At 41.1% G+C, this 18,494-nt stretch overlaps 1 protein-coding gene across 1 annotated transcript in view; it reads right to left on the reverse strand.

Moving 5' to 3' along the window:
- LOC120786222 (oxysterol-binding protein-related protein 3-like) overlaps positions 1–18,494 on the reverse strand; it is an 18,739-nt gene continuing 245 nt past the window's right edge. The window contains exons 2-22 of the mRNA XM_040121518.1: positions 12,013–12,204; positions 11,382–11,498; positions 10,325–10,378; positions 10,134–10,247; positions 9,782–9,934; positions 9,559–9,649; positions 9,248–9,351; positions 8,905–8,994; positions 8,615–8,774; positions 8,325–8,449; positions 8,089–8,220; positions 7,421–7,514; positions 6,116–6,351; positions 5,187–5,324; positions 4,482–4,545; positions 3,863–3,941; positions 3,529–3,673; positions 2,716–2,860; positions 2,415–2,541; positions 1,454–1,576; positions 1–812 (exon numbers count right to left, since the gene is read on the reverse strand). Of these exons, the coding sequence (XP_039977452.1) occupies positions 716–812; positions 1,454–1,576; positions 2,415–2,541; positions 2,716–2,860; positions 3,529–3,673; positions 3,863–3,941; positions 4,482–4,545; positions 5,187–5,324; positions 6,116–6,351; positions 7,421–7,514; positions 8,089–8,220; positions 8,325–8,449; positions 8,615–8,774; positions 8,905–8,994; positions 9,248–9,351; positions 9,559–9,649; positions 9,782–9,934; positions 10,134–10,247; positions 10,325–10,378; positions 11,382–11,498; positions 12,013–12,075 (2,451 nt within the window). The 5' untranslated portion in view covers positions 12,076–12,204 and the 3' untranslated portion in view covers positions 1–715. The remainder of the gene's footprint in view (positions 813–1,453; positions 1,577–2,414; positions 2,542–2,715; positions 2,861–3,528; positions 3,674–3,862; positions 3,942–4,481; positions 4,546–5,186; positions 5,325–6,115; positions 6,352–7,420; positions 7,515–8,088; positions 8,221–8,324; positions 8,450–8,614; positions 8,775–8,904; positions 8,995–9,247; positions 9,352–9,558; positions 9,650–9,781; positions 9,935–10,133; positions 10,248–10,324; positions 10,379–11,381; positions 11,499–12,012; positions 12,205–18,494) is intronic.

Consider the following 18,494-nt stretch of genomic DNA (forward strand, 5'->3'; position numbering starts at 1 on the left):
CTCTGTCCATTGTACAGTTTATTGTCCTGTTTTAACAAGGAGCATTATTGCTTTTTTCCCCTTCAGTAAAAAACTGTATCCACAGTTCTATGACAGTCCTGACTGATTACAACAAGGCAGCTTACTGAAATAAGGCTGAAGTCCCTCTTTTAGAATTAAAATCTGTGATCGGCCACTGACTAACGCAATCAGAAAATGCTGAGTCATTATGCCACCTGGGTGGAGGAATACTTGACCAACTTTCGTCCATTTGAAAAAGTTCACTTCCGACCCTGATCCTTTTCTCACCAGTAAAGTCCACATATATAGATATCAACCAAACGCGGAATTTCTTAAAGTCTCTGAACAAAAGTGTTTTTGCATAACTACTAAAGCAGTGGATTGAGTGCAGCACTGCAATAAAAGGCACTTTGGTAAATGCTGAGATGGAACCATAATGACATGAAAACAATGACACTGTGTAAATTACAGTTATGATAATGCGAGGGAAAAGTGTACCCTTTAGGAGAACCATAATAAAACAACAGAAACAACAACAGAACTTCTGCAGGCTCTGCTCTGTCCCAAAAGTGGAAGCTGGAAGTCCATATTCGGTTGAGTTACCATGACATGGAGTGATAGCCAGGTCAGGACACTTGGAGGCTGGTCTCAGTTCAGTTTTATACTTCCATCTCTATGATAAATTGTAGTTGAGAGGTTTGGTTAAATCCAGAGGTCACCACAACACAGGGAAGTCCATTTTGCTGAAGCCGGGGTCTCTACGCAGCTCCCAGTATGTGTTGTTGCTCACCCATGTGTCATCCTTAGATTTCCTGTTAACACGACAAGAATGACGTGTTTTTATAATTGAAATATCTACACTGAAGCATAACTTACAGTTAAATCTGCACAAGTACAAGTACAAGTACCTGCACAAGTTACAGCTTATTAAATGACCATATCAGTTTTCAGAATAATATTATCTACTACTGAAAACTAAACATAAATATCAATATTAACTTGCTTCGTCTAAAAACGATATTATCAGTTTAAATTTTCGTGCCTTTATAGTGTTCGTAATATTCTTTTGGCTAGTCTAGACAAGAATCTGTAATTCAGAAAAGCTTCTTAATTTTGTGTGTATCGACTTTCATATTAAATATGTCTAGGAATGTAATGGTGGATTGTATTTTGAATTTTCTGGGTGCAACATAAAGTTAATGATCACTTAGTGACTTAGTGGAAAATGATATAAAGGGTAATAATGACTTGTTTTTGTCATGATGAGCTGGAAACTAATTTTAACAACCAAGTTTGTACATCACAAGTGTCTTACACATGAGACACAGTGGCCACTGTGAAGGTCTCTGCTCATTTGGAACAGAACATTTACTTGGAAAAGCACGTGCACACTGTGTCTGATGTCATATGACTCATACGCAGAGAGCGCATAAACAAGTAAAGAGCAGCATACTTGAAGAAGCGTGGCTGGTGTATCATCTTGTTATCCTGCAGCACTTTCCTCCTCTCCCTCTGGAGCTGCTCTATCCTCTGTTTCTGTTCCTCGGCTGCTTCTGGGTTCCCCTCCTCCAGCAGCCTGGACAAAGAAGACGGAGAGAGAGTCAGGATGAAAAAAAATGAAGAAAACTGGTCTTATTAGAGCATCACCACCATTTACCCCCCCCCACACACACACACACAAAATAGGAAAACTTTGGCTTTCCCTCCTTATTGATAGTAGCAGCAGTGGTAGTTGCAGCTGACTTCATGTCCCTGTCCGATATAGCTCCTAAATGATCCCACTTCATTTTCACTGACACTCCTAAGACAGCCAGGGTTTTCTAAAATATACCTTTAAAAATGCAGTTATAACGTAGCGGTTACATAACTTTGGTACCAAATCTGCAGATTGCATTCACGTGGTAGAGGTCATTTTCTAGTGACACTTGGTAGGTAGAATTTTCTTTTTTTATTCATGTATTTGAGTGGACTAATTGAGAAAGGTTGGCATTACATAACTTTTTTATGACTTATTTATCCAAGCTAAATTGATTAGGAAAATTGTACTATATAATGTAATCTCTTTCTATATGAGTGGACATTGGTATTCATGTGTTTTCATCCTCCTGGATCTAAACTCCCGTAGACCGTTGCCATGGTTATGGTCACATTTCTGTGCTTCACACCATATGGACTTGGTCAGACTTGGCCCACAAATCATGTTTGTAAGAAATTGTGTGGGGCCAGATTGTTAGTTTTGGAAGCTTTAAATCCCTTTACACTAGAAGGTCATCTGTACAGGTCATTAGAATAAGAATAAATATATAATTAAACAGTAGCTAGAGTAATAAAGTATTTAGTTTCTACAAAGGGAAGGAATGATGTCTGTGGATCAACATTACAGATAGATAAGTGTGACAGATTAGAGTGCCAACCTCTGGTCCGGCCTGAAGCGAGTGTCTGTGGGGGGCAGCAGAGGTCTCGGGGTGGAGTCCAGCTCATTTAACTCCACTGCAAACTGTGTGAAGCCATAGTACTGCTCTTGGTCCACTGGCATGGGGTCTACATACACACACACACACACACACACACACACACACACACACACACACACACACACATATACAGATTAGCATCTGTCATGTCATGTCATGTAAAGCATAGTTTTGTTTCTTTGATTGAGCTGCTTCAGTGTAAAGACCAATTGACTGACATTTCCAGGGACCATTCACTCACTTGCTCTCCAGATGCACGTTGCAGAAGGTGGGTCTCCTTGAAACACAGACTCGTGCCACTTTCCAAAAATGGAGTGTACAACTTTTCCATTTGAATCTGTAACCACACCCTCTATCTCGTTCACTGTAGAGCTCCATGATTTTGCCTGAAAGAGTAAAAGACACCAGTAAAATATTAATTAACTGTAGCATTTATAACTAATGTTATAAATAGTGCATGATTTAGTCCTATGTCACTACTTAAGCGGATTAGAGTCATGGTGCTTAGTTTTTTTCCCCTCACGTTTTTATTTTTTTAAATTTCAGGTCTTCTTTTTGTCCAGAAGAGGGTGCTGTGTGCCTGGGTTTTAACTGATGGTACAGCATACAGGGATTAAGCATGTCTGCTTGAGTAGTCAGCACTGGTTAAAAAAAATGCAGTACTTTTTTTTTTTTTTTTGTCTGCTGAGAGGATGACAAAGCTAAAGATTAAGTGCTAAATCCAAGGCAGCTAATTATTACAAGTCACTCACAGAGGTTCATGTGTATGTGACAAATCAAAACATACTAACGGAAGACGCATCAGTAAGAGTTTGTTTTGTTCAGTTAGGTACAGTTTGTCTCTACAGTAGCACTGCACAAGAAATCCACTGAAAGAGCAAGTGACATCCCACAGAGACGGAAGAATTTTTTTCTGCATGCTTAAGCTAGGAAAAAACATCTTCTCCCCCATTTCTTTCCTCTCAAATTGCGGGATAAAGAACAGCTTCTCTATTCACAGCTGAAAGAGACATTCACAAGTGAGAAAGTGATTTAAATAATTGTGTTTCCTAACCTTGACAAATGTGACTTTACACTGGCAGGCGTCACTGTTGATATTTTTGATGGCCATCTCTCCGTAGTGTTCGATCCAGCGCTGGCCACTCAGGATGTTATGGATGCAGGACGTCACTTTGTTCCATTCATAGTGGTCCCCAAAGCTGGAGAAATCACACGCATATCGTACTTAGTAAGTCAAGTAATTAATGTTTCATTCCTAGTACTTACACTTACAGCCTATACTGTGCATGGTGATGTGGACCCTCATGTTTCACATACAAGGGTGTAAACACGTATCCACATGCAAACACACACCCATACACACTAAGTAGAGGAATAAAAGGACATACGCAGGTAGTGTGACATGTGTGGTCCCCATGGGAACAATTTCCATGGATTTGCCCCAGAATTTATTTTTCCATCGGACATCTAAAAGAGATGACAAAATAACAGGTGAGTGATTGTGACCGTGGAAACTGTCATAATATCTTATTTTAGATCTTCAGGGTTTTTTTTTTCTTGTCTCTTCAGCAAACAATAGCGTCTTTTTATAAATCAGCTTATTTATTCATGTCCACGGACAGAAATGCAAACAAGGCAGCAGTCTAGTGTTTCTCTGACTACCGATGGCCGTTCAGTTGTTTCTGGACAACGTACCAGAGTTTAAAGTGTCAGAGTTAACAAATGAGGTCACATTAGTATAATCTGCACAGTTACTTGTTATAATATGTAAATATCAAGCACTTAATTATCACCATGGACAATTACAGAGAGATCACAAAGGCCACATTAACTTAAATTGGGTTACTTAATCTAGCACAACAGGAGTTTTAGCCTTAAATACAACCTACAACATGTAACAAACACTCAGAAACAGAGGTTTGGCAGCATTGAGGCAATCTCGAAGTAAGGCCAGCCAAACAGAGGGGAGAAAGGATATTTATCCCAAACATGCTCTCTCCTGCTCACCTTGCCAGAAGGTGAAGTTCCTTGAATCCGAGTGACATGCTGAAACAGGTGGGTGATGACTCACCTGGGAAATGGACAGAACAGATACAAAATAACATGACAGTACTTTGTCAAAAACAGACATTGTAGCTCATGAGGGTGTGTTCACCAATCAGTTAAACACAAACGGAGGGAAAGGTGATACGTATAACATCTTGTCAACTATTAAACCATTACTACACATATTTTTAGAGATCAGTATTATTACTTGAAAACAAACAGGACCACCAAAGAGAAGACTGGCAGGTCAGTGCAGGACCTCACTGCTTTATATTGTTTGCTACTAGATTGGATTTTGTGACTTTTGTCGATTTCTTGAAAGCACAGAACAGGAAGAAGGCGCTGTTCTTGCAGTGCACAAGGTCTTCATTGATAGCTCTGACATGAGACAACCTAACCAAGGTCTGACAATTTATTTGAGAATTACATATCAGTGTTTCAAATTACTGAAAGTAGCAGCTTTAACTTAAATACATATATCTATTACAGTACTATTAGTAAGAAAATCAGTCTGACTTAAATCACTTTACATATTAAATTAAAAATGTCTACATTTTTTTGTCTTAAAATTTCTTGTGAAGTTAACTCAAAGGCAGCCTATCCTGGGAAGCGTATGTGTTCCCATGCAGGGACTTGTGTGTGTGCTGTAAACTGTGTGACCTCTACCTGTTCAGCTATAAACCTGAAGCCCTTATCAGGTCTATCACACTCGTACGTCTCTCCCAGGACGGGGTTAAAAGGTTTGCTTCCTGCTCGATGGTAGGTGGATGTATAGGCAGATATTGCGAACGTAGCAACGTAAACCTGTGTAGAAAATCAGAGGACAGATGAACGTCTACCCTGTGTTTGCCAGGCAAGGATTGTAGGATTTTTTTCTCACTACTCAAAGTACAGGCGCACGTGTCTGTGTGTGTAAATGACAAGTTTTGCTCATGTGAGTATGTGACTGCAAACGTGTGTACTTAAGATTGTGAAGATAATATTGAGTGTATGAATGTGTGGGGCCACGATTTGTTACTGACTGTTTTTAAATGAACCAATGTATGGACATATAAACTGTGTGTGTGTGTGTATGTTCAAACATGACTCCACTTTAGGTGCAGCTGAATGAGTGTGTGTGTGTGTGTGTGTGTGTGTGTGCGCACAACCAGGTATAATTAATAATACAAATCTGTACTGTGTAAAGTATATTCTACAGTATGTAGAGGTGTGACACTTGTGAATAGGACATTTTTGTGGCTATGTAACTAGTGTGTGACTATTTGACGACAAAATTGTTAAAAATCTGCAAAAAATAAATCTATAATTTGCTACAGCTACTTTGATGTTCATTCTTTTCTCTGTGCTTATGTTGACGTGCACATCAGGAGACTTTTGTACCTTCTGCAAGCTAGAACCTTCCAATTTTCCTTTGTTATCATAAGAGTATGAGTCAGTGCTTAAGTGAGACTTATGTATGTGCATACATGTATAAATGATTGTGTTTACATGAGCTCTCAAGTCTTTAGGCAGAATTAGTACGTTTAGCAATGCTCTATCTTGCCTCTGCAGATTTATACTTGCAATATTATCATGTGTGTGTTCTCTCCTCTCACCATGCGTTGGTAAGGGTCTTGGGTCTGGTTGGCAGTGTCCAGCAGCTCGCTGTACTCCAGCTCCTCACACAGCCTCTGCAGGGTGTTGAGTGGCTCATTGAGCTGTACTGGCATGGCCACCTTGGACAGGTCCTTTCCAATGTTGTTCCTCAGGATGTTCCACAGGCTCACGCTGCCGGTGGGACTGGGAGACGGCAGCATGGAGCGCCGTAGAGCCAGGGTCACCACGCTGCTGACTGGAGGAGAGAAATGTGGAGAGAGGAACAGTGGGACAACAGGAGAAAAAGGATATTTTTAAGAACAGTACAGCTGAAATGTTAGAGGTGGGTGTTTGAATGTGCACATTGTCTAAAATTTGATGATGTAAAGTCTGATGTTCAAAGCTGATTTGATGCAGACAAGGACATATTGTAGCTTCAGAGGTAGCACTTAAAGCCAGCACTAAAACTTTTTTAGGTGAACAAGCTGTAAGTGTAACTGTTCCCGTAGAGAATTTGGTGCCCCATCATGGCCTAAATGCTCTTTGAGAGGCTTTTCCTGGAAGCAAATAAGGAAACTGTGAACCGGTTCAACTGAATGCTGTGTTTTTTGGAATGAAAATGGTCAAATTCAAATATACAAAACAATATATTGACTCAAGTGCTGGCTTTTTATCAGCTTCAATCCAAAAAATACTCATTATACTGGCACAAGCATTCAAAATCCATTTAATGCATAGTCTAGCAAATGTGTTTAAAAACAAAAAAAGAAGAGATTAAATGAGTGTCTTGAAATTTTAATTTACCCCTTTCTCCGCACAAGCTGTAATCATACAATCTAAACGAGATGAATCCAGTTAAAACCAGCATTTCTATTTGCAACTGAACAACTTCATTCCTAGTTTCTCCTATTTTGTGCTACCTGGAGGAAAAGGGTTATGCAGTGAAAATATGAAACAAACACCATCTGCAGCAGTGCATTAATGACGCCTGTTCACAGATGCTCTGTCCCATACTGCAGGATGAAACATCACAATGAGCTTGAAAACATGTCTGGAAGTCGACGGTGGTCATGTTCAACAGATTCTCTGAGCAAGTGAATAATTTCTCTGATTCCAGAAATTCATAATTTATCTGATGCTGACACTTTCTGAAAAATACACATAAAACACACACAGAGGCTTAGTCGCAGTCACACTGCACAGAGATTGACTAGTCCTGCCTGTCTTTGACAAAAAAACCGGCCCTTTCAGTCTGTCTCTGTCTTTCCCTCTGCTGTTCTCACACACACATACGAAGATACACAACTTGTTACTGTATCATGTACCAGAGTTGTGTCTCTCACTGCCTCCCTCGTTGCTGCAGGTATCCACGGAGACACTGTCACTGACATCGCTGATGTACGAGTCATCGTCGGACACCTGGAGACAGAAAATCTGTGGTGAAAGCTCAGCAAACGTCCGGAACATAGGATCAAAAGACAAAAACACACAAACCAATAACTATTCAGTCATCAGAATAGAAAAAATAAAAAATAATAATTTTTTTATTTTGTATATTTGTGACCTTCAGGTATTAGTTGTGTTAAAACCGAAACTGAATGTGTTGGGGCTGCCCCCTAGTTCGAGGGCTAATAAAACATCACTGCAGTACTGAAACAAATAGTCAATTCATAATAATGTTAAAGTCATTTATAAAGAAAAAATGCCAAACATTTGCTGCTTACAGTTTGTCACATGTAGGATTTGCTGCTCTCCCCTGATTTATACAATTATAGACTGAAGATTTTGGGAGTTTGTTGGACAAAACAAGACATTTAAAAAGGTGTCCCTTTGTAGTCTGGGAAATTGTGATGGTTATTAGAATGATTCTTCCCAACTTCTCACATTTTACAGACTCAGTCTCAGTCAGTCTATTAATAGATCACTGCATTCAGCTTTAAACATGAAGAATAGGAGGAGGAGGAGGAGGATGAGGTACTAGATAGTGTCTGACCTCATTCTCAGAGGAGGAAGAGGACAGAAGGTACTCCTGAGCATCGAAGAACTCCGATATCGACTCTGGGATAGATGCTCTGCTCTCATTGGATTCCTGGTGGACTAAAGAGTGGGAGCCACCTGGACATTCCTGTTTAGTTGATAAGAAGCCAGTTGAGAGAATTTGGACCTGTGGTTAAACATAACTGTGGTGTATTCGTGCAGAATTACAAGTTCTGAATCACAGTCACTCACTGAGGCATAGGCAGTCTTTAAACCCATGACCTGCACTGGCTGGGGGGCCTGCATGTCGATGGTGTGCCTCAGTCTGTCTCTTTCTGCTACCAGGGAACTAAAGGCTGATTTCAGTGTGGTGTGGACTGGAGAGAAGCAAATGCCAGAGACAGAAACAAAGAGGGCAAGAACAGGCACAGAGTTGTCATGGAAACTATTGTAAACGTAGAAACAAAAAAAAATGCATTTCTTTCTGTCTAAAGCAAACAGATCTTCTGAGCAATCTTTTGCTGACTTAGGCAGGGACTCACTGTTGTTGGCCAGCCTGCAAAAGTCCTCCTGTAAACGGGACACATCTGTTGGTGAGTCTGGGGATTCAGGACAGACTTCCTGGGTGTTGGACTCAGTGGTAGAGAGGTTGGGGTTGGAAGCATGGAGACGAGGGGAATTGGAGGAGATACAGCTTGGGACCTAGGGGACAAACACAGACTAATGTGAGGAAATGTAAGCCGTTATTTTCCCATCATTCTCACTGTTTTAATGCTTGTGAACTAATATTCAATAATCATGAGCAGGAAAAAAAATGAAGCTGTACATGTACCTGTAGTGTGGCTTTGGTTTCCTTGCCACTGTTTTTGGATCGCCACCTCCTTGGCCTCTTCTCCTTTTTGGAGATGTCATAAGTAGATGCCTGTGGCACCACAAAAAAAAAAAAAGAAAGTTTAATAGTGGGTAGTAAACTAAATGAATTCCAATATTGGCCTTGAGCACCAAGATCATTATTTTGCTTCTTACTCAATGGGAGCATCAGCCACTTTTCTCATACACCCACAAATTTGGCAAGCGCATTTTCATTGGGCATTACTGCAAATAGCTTTGATGAAGACAAAGAACACATTCACATTTTACACCAGGGAAAACTTATTCTGTGTGCTTTTGCTTACTTGTAGTGCAGTGATGGCTGGAGCTGAGTATGTGCGGTGCAGGACCTCCATGCTCTTCAGCAGCAGGTTGAGTTCAAGCAGGTACGATTCACATTCCTCCAAGTCTGAGTGAAAGATGGATTAGTATTCGATGAAAGTTTGGGTGCACGCAGGCACAGTTATGAGATATAAAATAGAACATGACAGATTTGCTGCAGTAAGACGCACTTGAAGAAAATCTGTGGACAAGGGAGGGTGACAGGGAAGCCAAGACACAATTAGCCAAGCAAGAAAGCAGAGAAAAATTGACAATACAGCAAAGAGCAACCAACCTTTGCAGCACCTGTCCATGTCCTCTGAGGAATGGAGCCAAGAACTGAGCTTAGACTGGTGGCCTGATGCCTGCTTGGTAAGAGTAGCCCTCTGTTTGAGACAGTTTAGGAAGGGTAATGCAATTAACTTCACATAACCACATCCTGACTGCAGCAAATTTAGGAGCAACAGCAAAAACGTTTTTAAAAGTGTTTCCCACAAACGAGCACTGTAACAACTTACTTTTCTCAGAGAGTCATTGAGGGAGGGGGGGGGTGAGGCATGGGAGTGGAAGAGGTGCCTCTCATGGGGATACATGGCAATCTCGTTCTGCCGAAACACACGGTGATGACGCAGCTTTGACACCCACTCCTCAAACAGCTCTGGAGACTTGACCTGGGTGCCATAAAGTCAAAGGAGCAGCGTTATCTTGGAGAAAGCCGTGTGAGTGTCTTTGTATGAAACAGACACAGGAAATAAAAGAAAAAACCTGTAGGTGTTGAGGAATTTGTGTACATCATTGAGGGAGTCAGGAAACTAAATCAAAGTGAATTCAACTAAATTTGGCTCATAATATCTGACTGTCAAGAATTACCTTTAGGTGAAAGATGTTATTCTCCGTGTCCAGGTCAATGCACATGGCTTTCTTCTTGATTGCCATGACAGAGAGGCCAACATCTATGCAGCCGTGAAGCTTTCCCTTCTTCAGCTGTGCACAAACATTTTGTTAGCACATGTCTAAATGAAAGAACGACAGACAGATGGTGCTCTTGGGGTGATACCTACATCAGGTCCATGCTTTGCATACTTCAAGATGCCTTTCTCCAACAGAAAGTATCTCTAGATGGGAAGAAATCAAACTCAATCAACATCTAGTCACAAGAATTACTCTTTTAGTTCTTGCCACCCTTAACTCATAGATTTATTGCACTGTTTGGTTAGACAATAGTTAAAAATACCAATAAAAAAAAAAAAAAAAAGGCTATACAGACATTGTGCAGTTTTGCACCGATAACACTGCTTTCCCTTGACCTTGCGATTCACATTTCACAACAGCAGCAGCAATAAGTGATCGGCAGTGTGGATAATGAACATGCATAGACATAACCACAGCTTATAAACACAGATTGCTCACTTTAGTTTTATAATAAAAAAAGGCACTTTTGACATTACTTGAACTCTCCTTGTGGGTTAAAATATTGCCTTTTAAAGTGGCGAGGCAGAAATTTCCAGGTATGCATGAGCACACTCACAGAGACGAGGGGGTGGAAGATGAGTCAGGGTTACAGTATAAATCAGCAGGGAATAAAAAGAATAGAAAGAAGGAAATACAGCAAACTATAATGGTGAAGAGGAGGAAATGTAGAAATAGCTTGAGGTATTTAAAGATGGCAGGTCAGAACTCTAGTTAGACATTCAGGGAGGACTAATGGTATCGGTGGTTCAATCTTGATACCAGCAGGAAAGAAAGTAGAACTACAACCTATGTACAGTATTACTCTTAAAAATGCATAACGACAGTATTTTTTATTTCATATCTACAAATGGATAAGAGGCCTTTTAAAACATCAACCTTTCTTTTAAGAAGCACAACTACACGTGAAGAAGCATCAACAGTGCAGATTATTAAAAAAGAAAAGTCTGCTTTGCTCGAGAGTTTATAAACATCACAAATAAAGAAATTAAATATGAGCATACCCCTGTGGCTCGATATCTGACACCCCCTGTATCAGAAGCTGTAAAGTTCAGAGTGAAAACAAGTCTTTGGTTCAATCAGAGACAGAAAGTGGTGCCTCACTGCTGTTGCAGTCCACGGTTTTAAGAGGGCAGCTGAGGTACTCACCTTATGCCATCCCTTCATGGGCCACTTCCTCCGCTTGAGCAGGAAACCCTCCTGCCTGTCAGGCTCCTGCATGCTGGCAGGAAACCCCCTGAGCCCCTCCACAATTTCCCAGCTGTCCTGGGGGAAGACACAGGAGCAATACTGTATGAGTTAGACAGACAAGTGAGTTTCTTTCCATTGAATTAACAGAGGTATGATACAATCTAAACCTGTAAACGGTACACATATTGCAATCAACAGAGACACCATTTAAGTGCAATACTGTTGTAACTGTAGTACCAGTTATTGTAGGAACATTGTTATTGTGCTTAAGGCATTTTTCAGTATTTAAAGGGTTTAGTTCGTCTTTCTAGGAACACCTAATGTTTAGTCACAGAGAACAACCCTTAATAATTAAATACATTTCAACAGTGTCGATCTAGACAACAAACACAAATTAATGATATTTGACCTGCCTCATAGCCTTAGGGACACCATGGTACGTGGTGCATTTAAATTCAGCAAATCTGAGGTCAGTTGATATTAACTGAGAGGAAAACGAATGCTGAAATGTTAACAGTGGCTGCAAGCATTTTTATTCACAAAGCACACACACAGACACACCGACAGACATGTAAACCTATACACACACCTGGTTGCAGTCATGTTTAGAGGAGCCGCTGCTGTCACTGCGAGTGGGCGACGGCGACGTCATCTTCGTGCAACCGGACTGCTTTCTGCCCACCGTTGCCTTGTTTCTGTGGAAACCACAGTAACGCAGATCACAGCGGAGCTGCTAAGAGCATCACTCTGACCTTTGAAGGCCAAACCACGACAGCTGGCACTGCGGGGAAAGGTTAAAACAAACTGATGTCAGAGCAGCACAAAGGTAACGCTCATTTTAAAGAGAACAGTAGCAGCATGCAGGACCAGACAGAAAAAAACAGAGAGGAAAACCTTACTCACTGTGTGTCTGACTAACTGTTAACAGCCTAATTGTGGATATGAAATCCCCAAAGTCCAGAACAGGTTTGTTTTAAAGAAGCTAGACACAAATATTCCGAATAAAAACACGAGAGGCTAATAAGCTTTTATCACGAGCTCTCTCTCACACACACACACACACACACACACACACACACACACACACACACACACACACACACACACACACACAGAGTTCAGGGTTCAACTTGCACCATGAGAATTCAGAGGTGTTCAGACTGATGTCCGGCTTTGTGTGGACTGCTATGATAAATCTGAGTTAAGAACATACATAAACTCAAAGAAATGTTTCAGAGTCAGCATTTATGACCATGGCAGTACCATACAAGCATGTGAGCATCAAGAAAACAGCAAAAATTCTAACTGAATTGTGCAGAACATAATGCAAATCAAGACCATCTGTGAAAAATAATAACAAAACATTATGACTTTAGTGGCAACTTCCATTGGCATACGCCAGATGCAACTACCACATAGTTAGTGTGAGACTAGTGAAAATACTAAAAAAGAAAAATCTAAAAAAAGATCAATCATGGGCCCATAATTATAAGGCTTGGTGATAAATGGAGCCTTTCAGTAGTTCAGGTAGGTGCAGGTGTTTTATAGTCACATGTTCCTTACATCTTCCAATCATATATGCCCAAAGCCTATTTCTAAAACTAAGCAGCTCAAATTTACCACTCATTCCATCTGTGTATTACAAAACTGAGGACTGGATCCTTAACCAACTTAAGCCACTGGCTGCTTTCGGCAAACATAACTTCACCTCCCCAGCTTCCTGCTCCTGTACCAGCATTTTAGATTTGAATGGGAATTTCGAATGTTTCTTTCTTATGTTCTGTTCTTATGTTGTGTAAAACAGCCTCTGCTGGGGGCATCATCATAAAATCTGCTGTCTGAATTTATTATTATAAAAAAAAAAAAAAAGAGTTTTGTCTTGTGCCTCTACTAAAATACAGAGATTTACCGTACACGCTTATTGTTAAAGACTAAACTCAAGTGTGTTTGCGCGGACGTGAACTTTACATGTGAGTGGGGCACATCCCCGTCTGGTGGACTGATGCAGTGAAGGAATGTAGATGGTCTTTGTGTTTGCTCGCATGAATGCAAATTTGTGTAAATATATTGATTTAAAGTATGCTGATAACTTCATCTCCTGCAAACAGTTTGTTGGTGTATGTGTTTGTATTTGTGTGTGTTTTTGTGTGTTTTTGTGTGTGTGTGTTCTATAGTTCCCCAAGGCCTTGCTTACAGTCAGTACCATGCCCAGGACATGAGTCATCAACAGGAAAGAATGTACTCTGTGCTTCGATACCCCCAACACACCAAAACACGCAGCTAGCTACAGTCAACGCTCGGCTAAAAGCAGAGTGAAACACATGGATGGCTCACTTACTTCACGCCTCTGGAGCACAGACTAAAAGGACAGACAACATTTTTGAGTAGGCTTCATATCGTCAACTTGGGGAGTTTGAACGAGCTCATCAATCTGTTGTTTGCACATTTCAGGCTGTGACATGCCTGGTGTCCTCAGCTGCATCTGAAGCTCTGTGTGTATAAATCAAGTTCAGGAATTCATTACACATGACTCCTGCATAGTGACATCCATGTAAATACCTCTGTATGTAGCGTAGCCTTTAAACAACAAAAGGTGCATCCAACCATAAAACATTCGGTACAGGCACGTTGTAGGAGCTCAGGGCCTAAATTGCAAATTGTCAGCTCTAAATGAATTCTTGAAAGAAAACAAGCATAATTATAATGTGTACACAATAGATGGGGAGCAAGGGCAGCAGCACCAAGCACTGCTTTACATAAAACATTCAGCCCTACCTTCTATATCTGAGCCTTTTTTCCTTTGATACGACTCAGCAGCAAAGTTTGCAACAAACACACTTCCTTAGAGCAAAGCCTCAAAAATCCATTTTAAGTGTCACTACCTCATGTCACTTCCTCACCTCACTAGCTTAAAAGATTGCACAAAAGCTGTGTATTAGTCTATAATACTTTCTGCCAGAGATGCACTGTAAAATCTGTAAATGAAGCTGGGAGATGTCAGTCCCCGAACATCCCACTGAGTGCCCTACTTACTTCGACTGAGTGATTACTTTAGTACTGTACACCACTGATCCTCCTGCAATGTAAGACTAGAAGTGCTGGTGGTTTGCCTTCAGCCTTACGTAATGAGAGTCAATCATTAATGGCACAACACCTTGTAAATGATCTGTTAAGATAGAAAGGGGTCATTCTCGCAGCAAGGGCCAATGTCACAGAGTCACAAGGCCCAAATGAGGCAATATAAGGTTTAAAGGTGATGGAAAAGTGACAACTTTGTGTGTGATTCTTTTCTTCTTTTTTTCACATGTGTCAGCATGCACGAGATCAGCTGATGGGAGGGAGGAAGAGATAAAACGGATGCAAATGGGAGAGGAATTGTTTTTTTTGTCTGTTTGTATGACAGTGTGATGACAGAGGGTCTCACATGGGAGACCAGAAAGTAAGATTTTTCATAAAATAAGTGCTTTGTGGTCCAACAACCAACAAATGCCTAGTCAATGAATCTAACTTGAGTATGCTCTTCTTTGTTTCCCTCTAGAATATTTTGCCTTCATTGCACTGAAGAGACCCAGAAACAGACTTTTTCTTTCACTTGTCCCATTCCTAGCAACCACCAAAGGGCCAAGCGTCCTGAAAAGACCCACCACAGTAACCACTTGCGCTCTCTCAAAGCTCTGTTCACAGACCTAAATACAATGAATTGTTCGGGAATGCCGCTTTTAAAGGCGTCATTCCACTAAAACTTAAACAACACTAATTCAACAAGTCATTATGTCCACCTTCACATCATTTTTGAGTTGAGCATGACTACAAGCAACACATATTGTTCATATTTACGGGAAGCCCTGTGGCTTCCATAAAGCAACGCCTCATGTCTTGTTCGCCAGTTTCCATGACAGGATCTCAAGGCGATGAGGCCCGAGGCCTGAGGAACTGTCAGGCTGGAGTTTCCAGTTCTGGCATTACAAACACACAGACACTGACTTAGCAGCCAGTCCATCTGCTCTCTGCCTATACAAATTCTTGAAGCAGGAGGACTGTCATCAACCTGACTGTCCACATAGCTGTATATTATACCCAAAACTGGCTGTGTGGGACTGCAAAAAAGGTTCTCTCAGACGGCCCATCTGTGACTTTACCTCCAATAAAGTGCCACTGTCTTCCTGTAAAGCTCCTTCACAGATTTATGGAGTTAAAGCATTACATGATCCACTGACTATCAAACTGAGAGCCAGCATACCATACTTTAAAGAGACTCACATCTGGCAATATTGTCTGGCTACTTCCTACATCAAGATCCACATTTTATGACAAAATAGTGTAATGAAAGTGTAGCAGCATATGGTTTGGGATTGGCTGATGGCAGTAGCACTTAGCATATCTGACCTCTGACATAATCTCTGACTGAGTGTCCTGTCTGATAAAGCTTAGTTGTTTGAAGATATTTTTAACAACATTTTCCATCTGAAAGTAAAACAGTGCCTGTGTTTCCTGTATGCAGGCAGAAAGAAAACTAATGTAGGTATGAGTGAGTGATCAAAGAGGTGAAAAGCAGCTCCAATATGCCATTCAACCGTCAGTTATTTTCATGTCCACTCAAAGAGAAACAAAAAGAGAAGAGGCTTGGGAACCAGCAAGCCCATTGATTCCTGACATTTGTAGTTTTGAAAAGCTGCATCACAAAAGATGTCTTTCTGTCTCTTCCTGCTGAGACAAGGGACACTTTGTGTTACTGCTCAATCACAGGTTGCTATGGATACAAAAAAAACCAAAGGCGAGAATATATTCAGTTTGTTTATTCCTTATGGAAAATCTCTGTGCATAAAACATGGGGCTATTTATAGAACCTGTGCTTTTACCAGCAGAAACATGATTTCACATGAGTCGCGGTGCTGACCAGCCAGCTTAGCTGGAAGTAGGGCAACGCATCCTATAACCTTACAAAATTGTAATAGATCACAGGCGCGCTGTTCTCAGAGTGGCCACTTGAGAGTATTAATCAAGGCAGGAGTGCTCTGAATTTACCAGCTTTTAAGTGGGTGTTGTGTAAAGGAGAAAGTGAAATAGACATAACTCAGTGAGTCATGTCAGCCACGCCGGATGTTTATGCCCAGAAATGTTGCAGCAGGAAAAAACATTTTGGCTGGACAGAGATCAGCTGGTTGAGAGGCTTAAAACTGCTGCCTGTGGAGAAATCCTCTTTTGCTTTGGATCACTAGAGTGCAAGGGGAGCAGATTTGAAGAGTGTCCCCTGTCGTATTGACTCACGCTCAATAGCTTGCTCAAGGGCACTTCAACTGGGCAGATGAATGCCAACACATGGGTTTGAGCCCTGATTGTTGGGTTGCTGGATAGTCTCTTCTTACTACCCCTCTGCCTAATTCTGTAACTCATTTTTGTCTTCATTATCGATTAATCTGCCAATTATTTTCGATATTAACCGATTAACTGTTTGGGCTACGAAATGTCAGAAATATCCCAAATTCCTGGAGCCCAAGGTGACATCTTTAAAAGTCTTATTTTGTCCGACCAAAAGTCCCGAACCCAGAGATATTCCGTTTAAAATGAGATAAAAACTGAGAACAAATCCTCACATTGGAGAAGTTGGAATCAAAGAATTCCCTGCATTTTTTGCTCAAAAATTACTTAAACAATTCACTGTTTTGCATATTAAAATTGCTGCAGATTAATTTTCTCTCAATCACCTTATTCACTAATCAGCAAATCCTTCAGCACTAACTCTGCCAATGTCAGTAGATCATGTGAGGGCTTTTTTTGGTGAGTATTGGACCTGTAATTGAACCCATCTTGTATTCTCACCCTCTATTATTTCCTGCAATGTGAAATCTACACATATTCGTTAACTCCATTACAGCGCTATAAAACCCAGCCTCACCCTCAGCTCAGGTATTTTCACAAAAAACACGTCAGGGTTACAGTTTTGTTGACACTAGCCACCAGCCCGAGTCGCGGGCCGGCAATGTGTGCCCACAGGCAATCATGTGAAAGTGAATGGCACAGTGATAGTGCTGCCATCACCACTCATGCATAAGCTGATCCTGTCTGGACTAAGAGGAGCTACGGCCAAGTATTGATTTACAGGGTAATAAAAACAAAGTCGCTCCAGCGCCACAGACGTGAAGTGAAAGAATGCACGGCACTGAACGTCTCGTGATTATTTCGTGAAATGTATCGTGTGTTATCGCACGATTTTTCTCACCATTGATTAATCTGCCAATTATTTTTCTTGATTTATCGACCGACTGCTTGGTGTAGAAAATGTTACAAAAAAAAAAAAAAAACAGTGAAAAATGTCCATCACAAGTTTCACCTGTGTCCAGAGCGACACCTACAGATGTCTCGGTCTGCTCGACCGATAGTCCATTACCCCCAAGACCTTGGAAAAAAGTAGTGAGAACAACACAATTGTTACCAGTTAGGTCTCTGTGGATCGACTCGTCGAATCATTTCGGCTCTGAAGGTTGAGTGTAACCTCCCGGAAAACATCCCGTCTTCTCTACTGTACATGTAAACCACACAGGAGGTATACTCTTCCACGTGAAATACAAAACACTTGCATACTGTAACTTAACAGAGAACAACTTTGGATAAATGTCTCCCATCAAATTAAACCTGACTAGCAATATATAAAATCATCGCTAGATCCTCACTATGATGTGTCATTTGTACAAAGTGAAGAAAGGGGAAGCATAAATAGATTGCTCATGCTGGGGATGATGTCAGCACAGCAGCCGGTGCTGATTGGCTAAATTAAATGGTTAATAATGGAGACTAACTGCAGGGCGAGAAAAACACAGGTGTCCCGTTTAAATTCACAGCCCCGCTCAGTTTCCTGTTGCCAACACGGCAAATTTAAACCTGTCGGCGCACACCATGTGGTCGTAAACCCGGTGCTCCACACAGCCTCGATGAGAAAGCCCGAACCCCGAACACGGGGACACTCTCACAAACCAGTCGCTCGGGAAAATGTCACGAGGAAGTACATTAAAAATTCCATCGCGAGCGGCGCCCGGCTTTCAGCGCCGAAACGTTCAGCCGAAGACGCGGCAG

Source organism: Xiphias gladius, chromosome 24 (assembly GCF_016859285.1).
Source record: "Xiphias gladius isolate SHS-SW01 ecotype Sanya breed wild chromosome 24, ASM1685928v1, whole genome shotgun sequence".
NCBI classification, from domain to species: Eukaryota; Metazoa; Chordata; class Actinopteri; order Istiophoriformes; family Xiphiidae; genus Xiphias; species Xiphias gladius.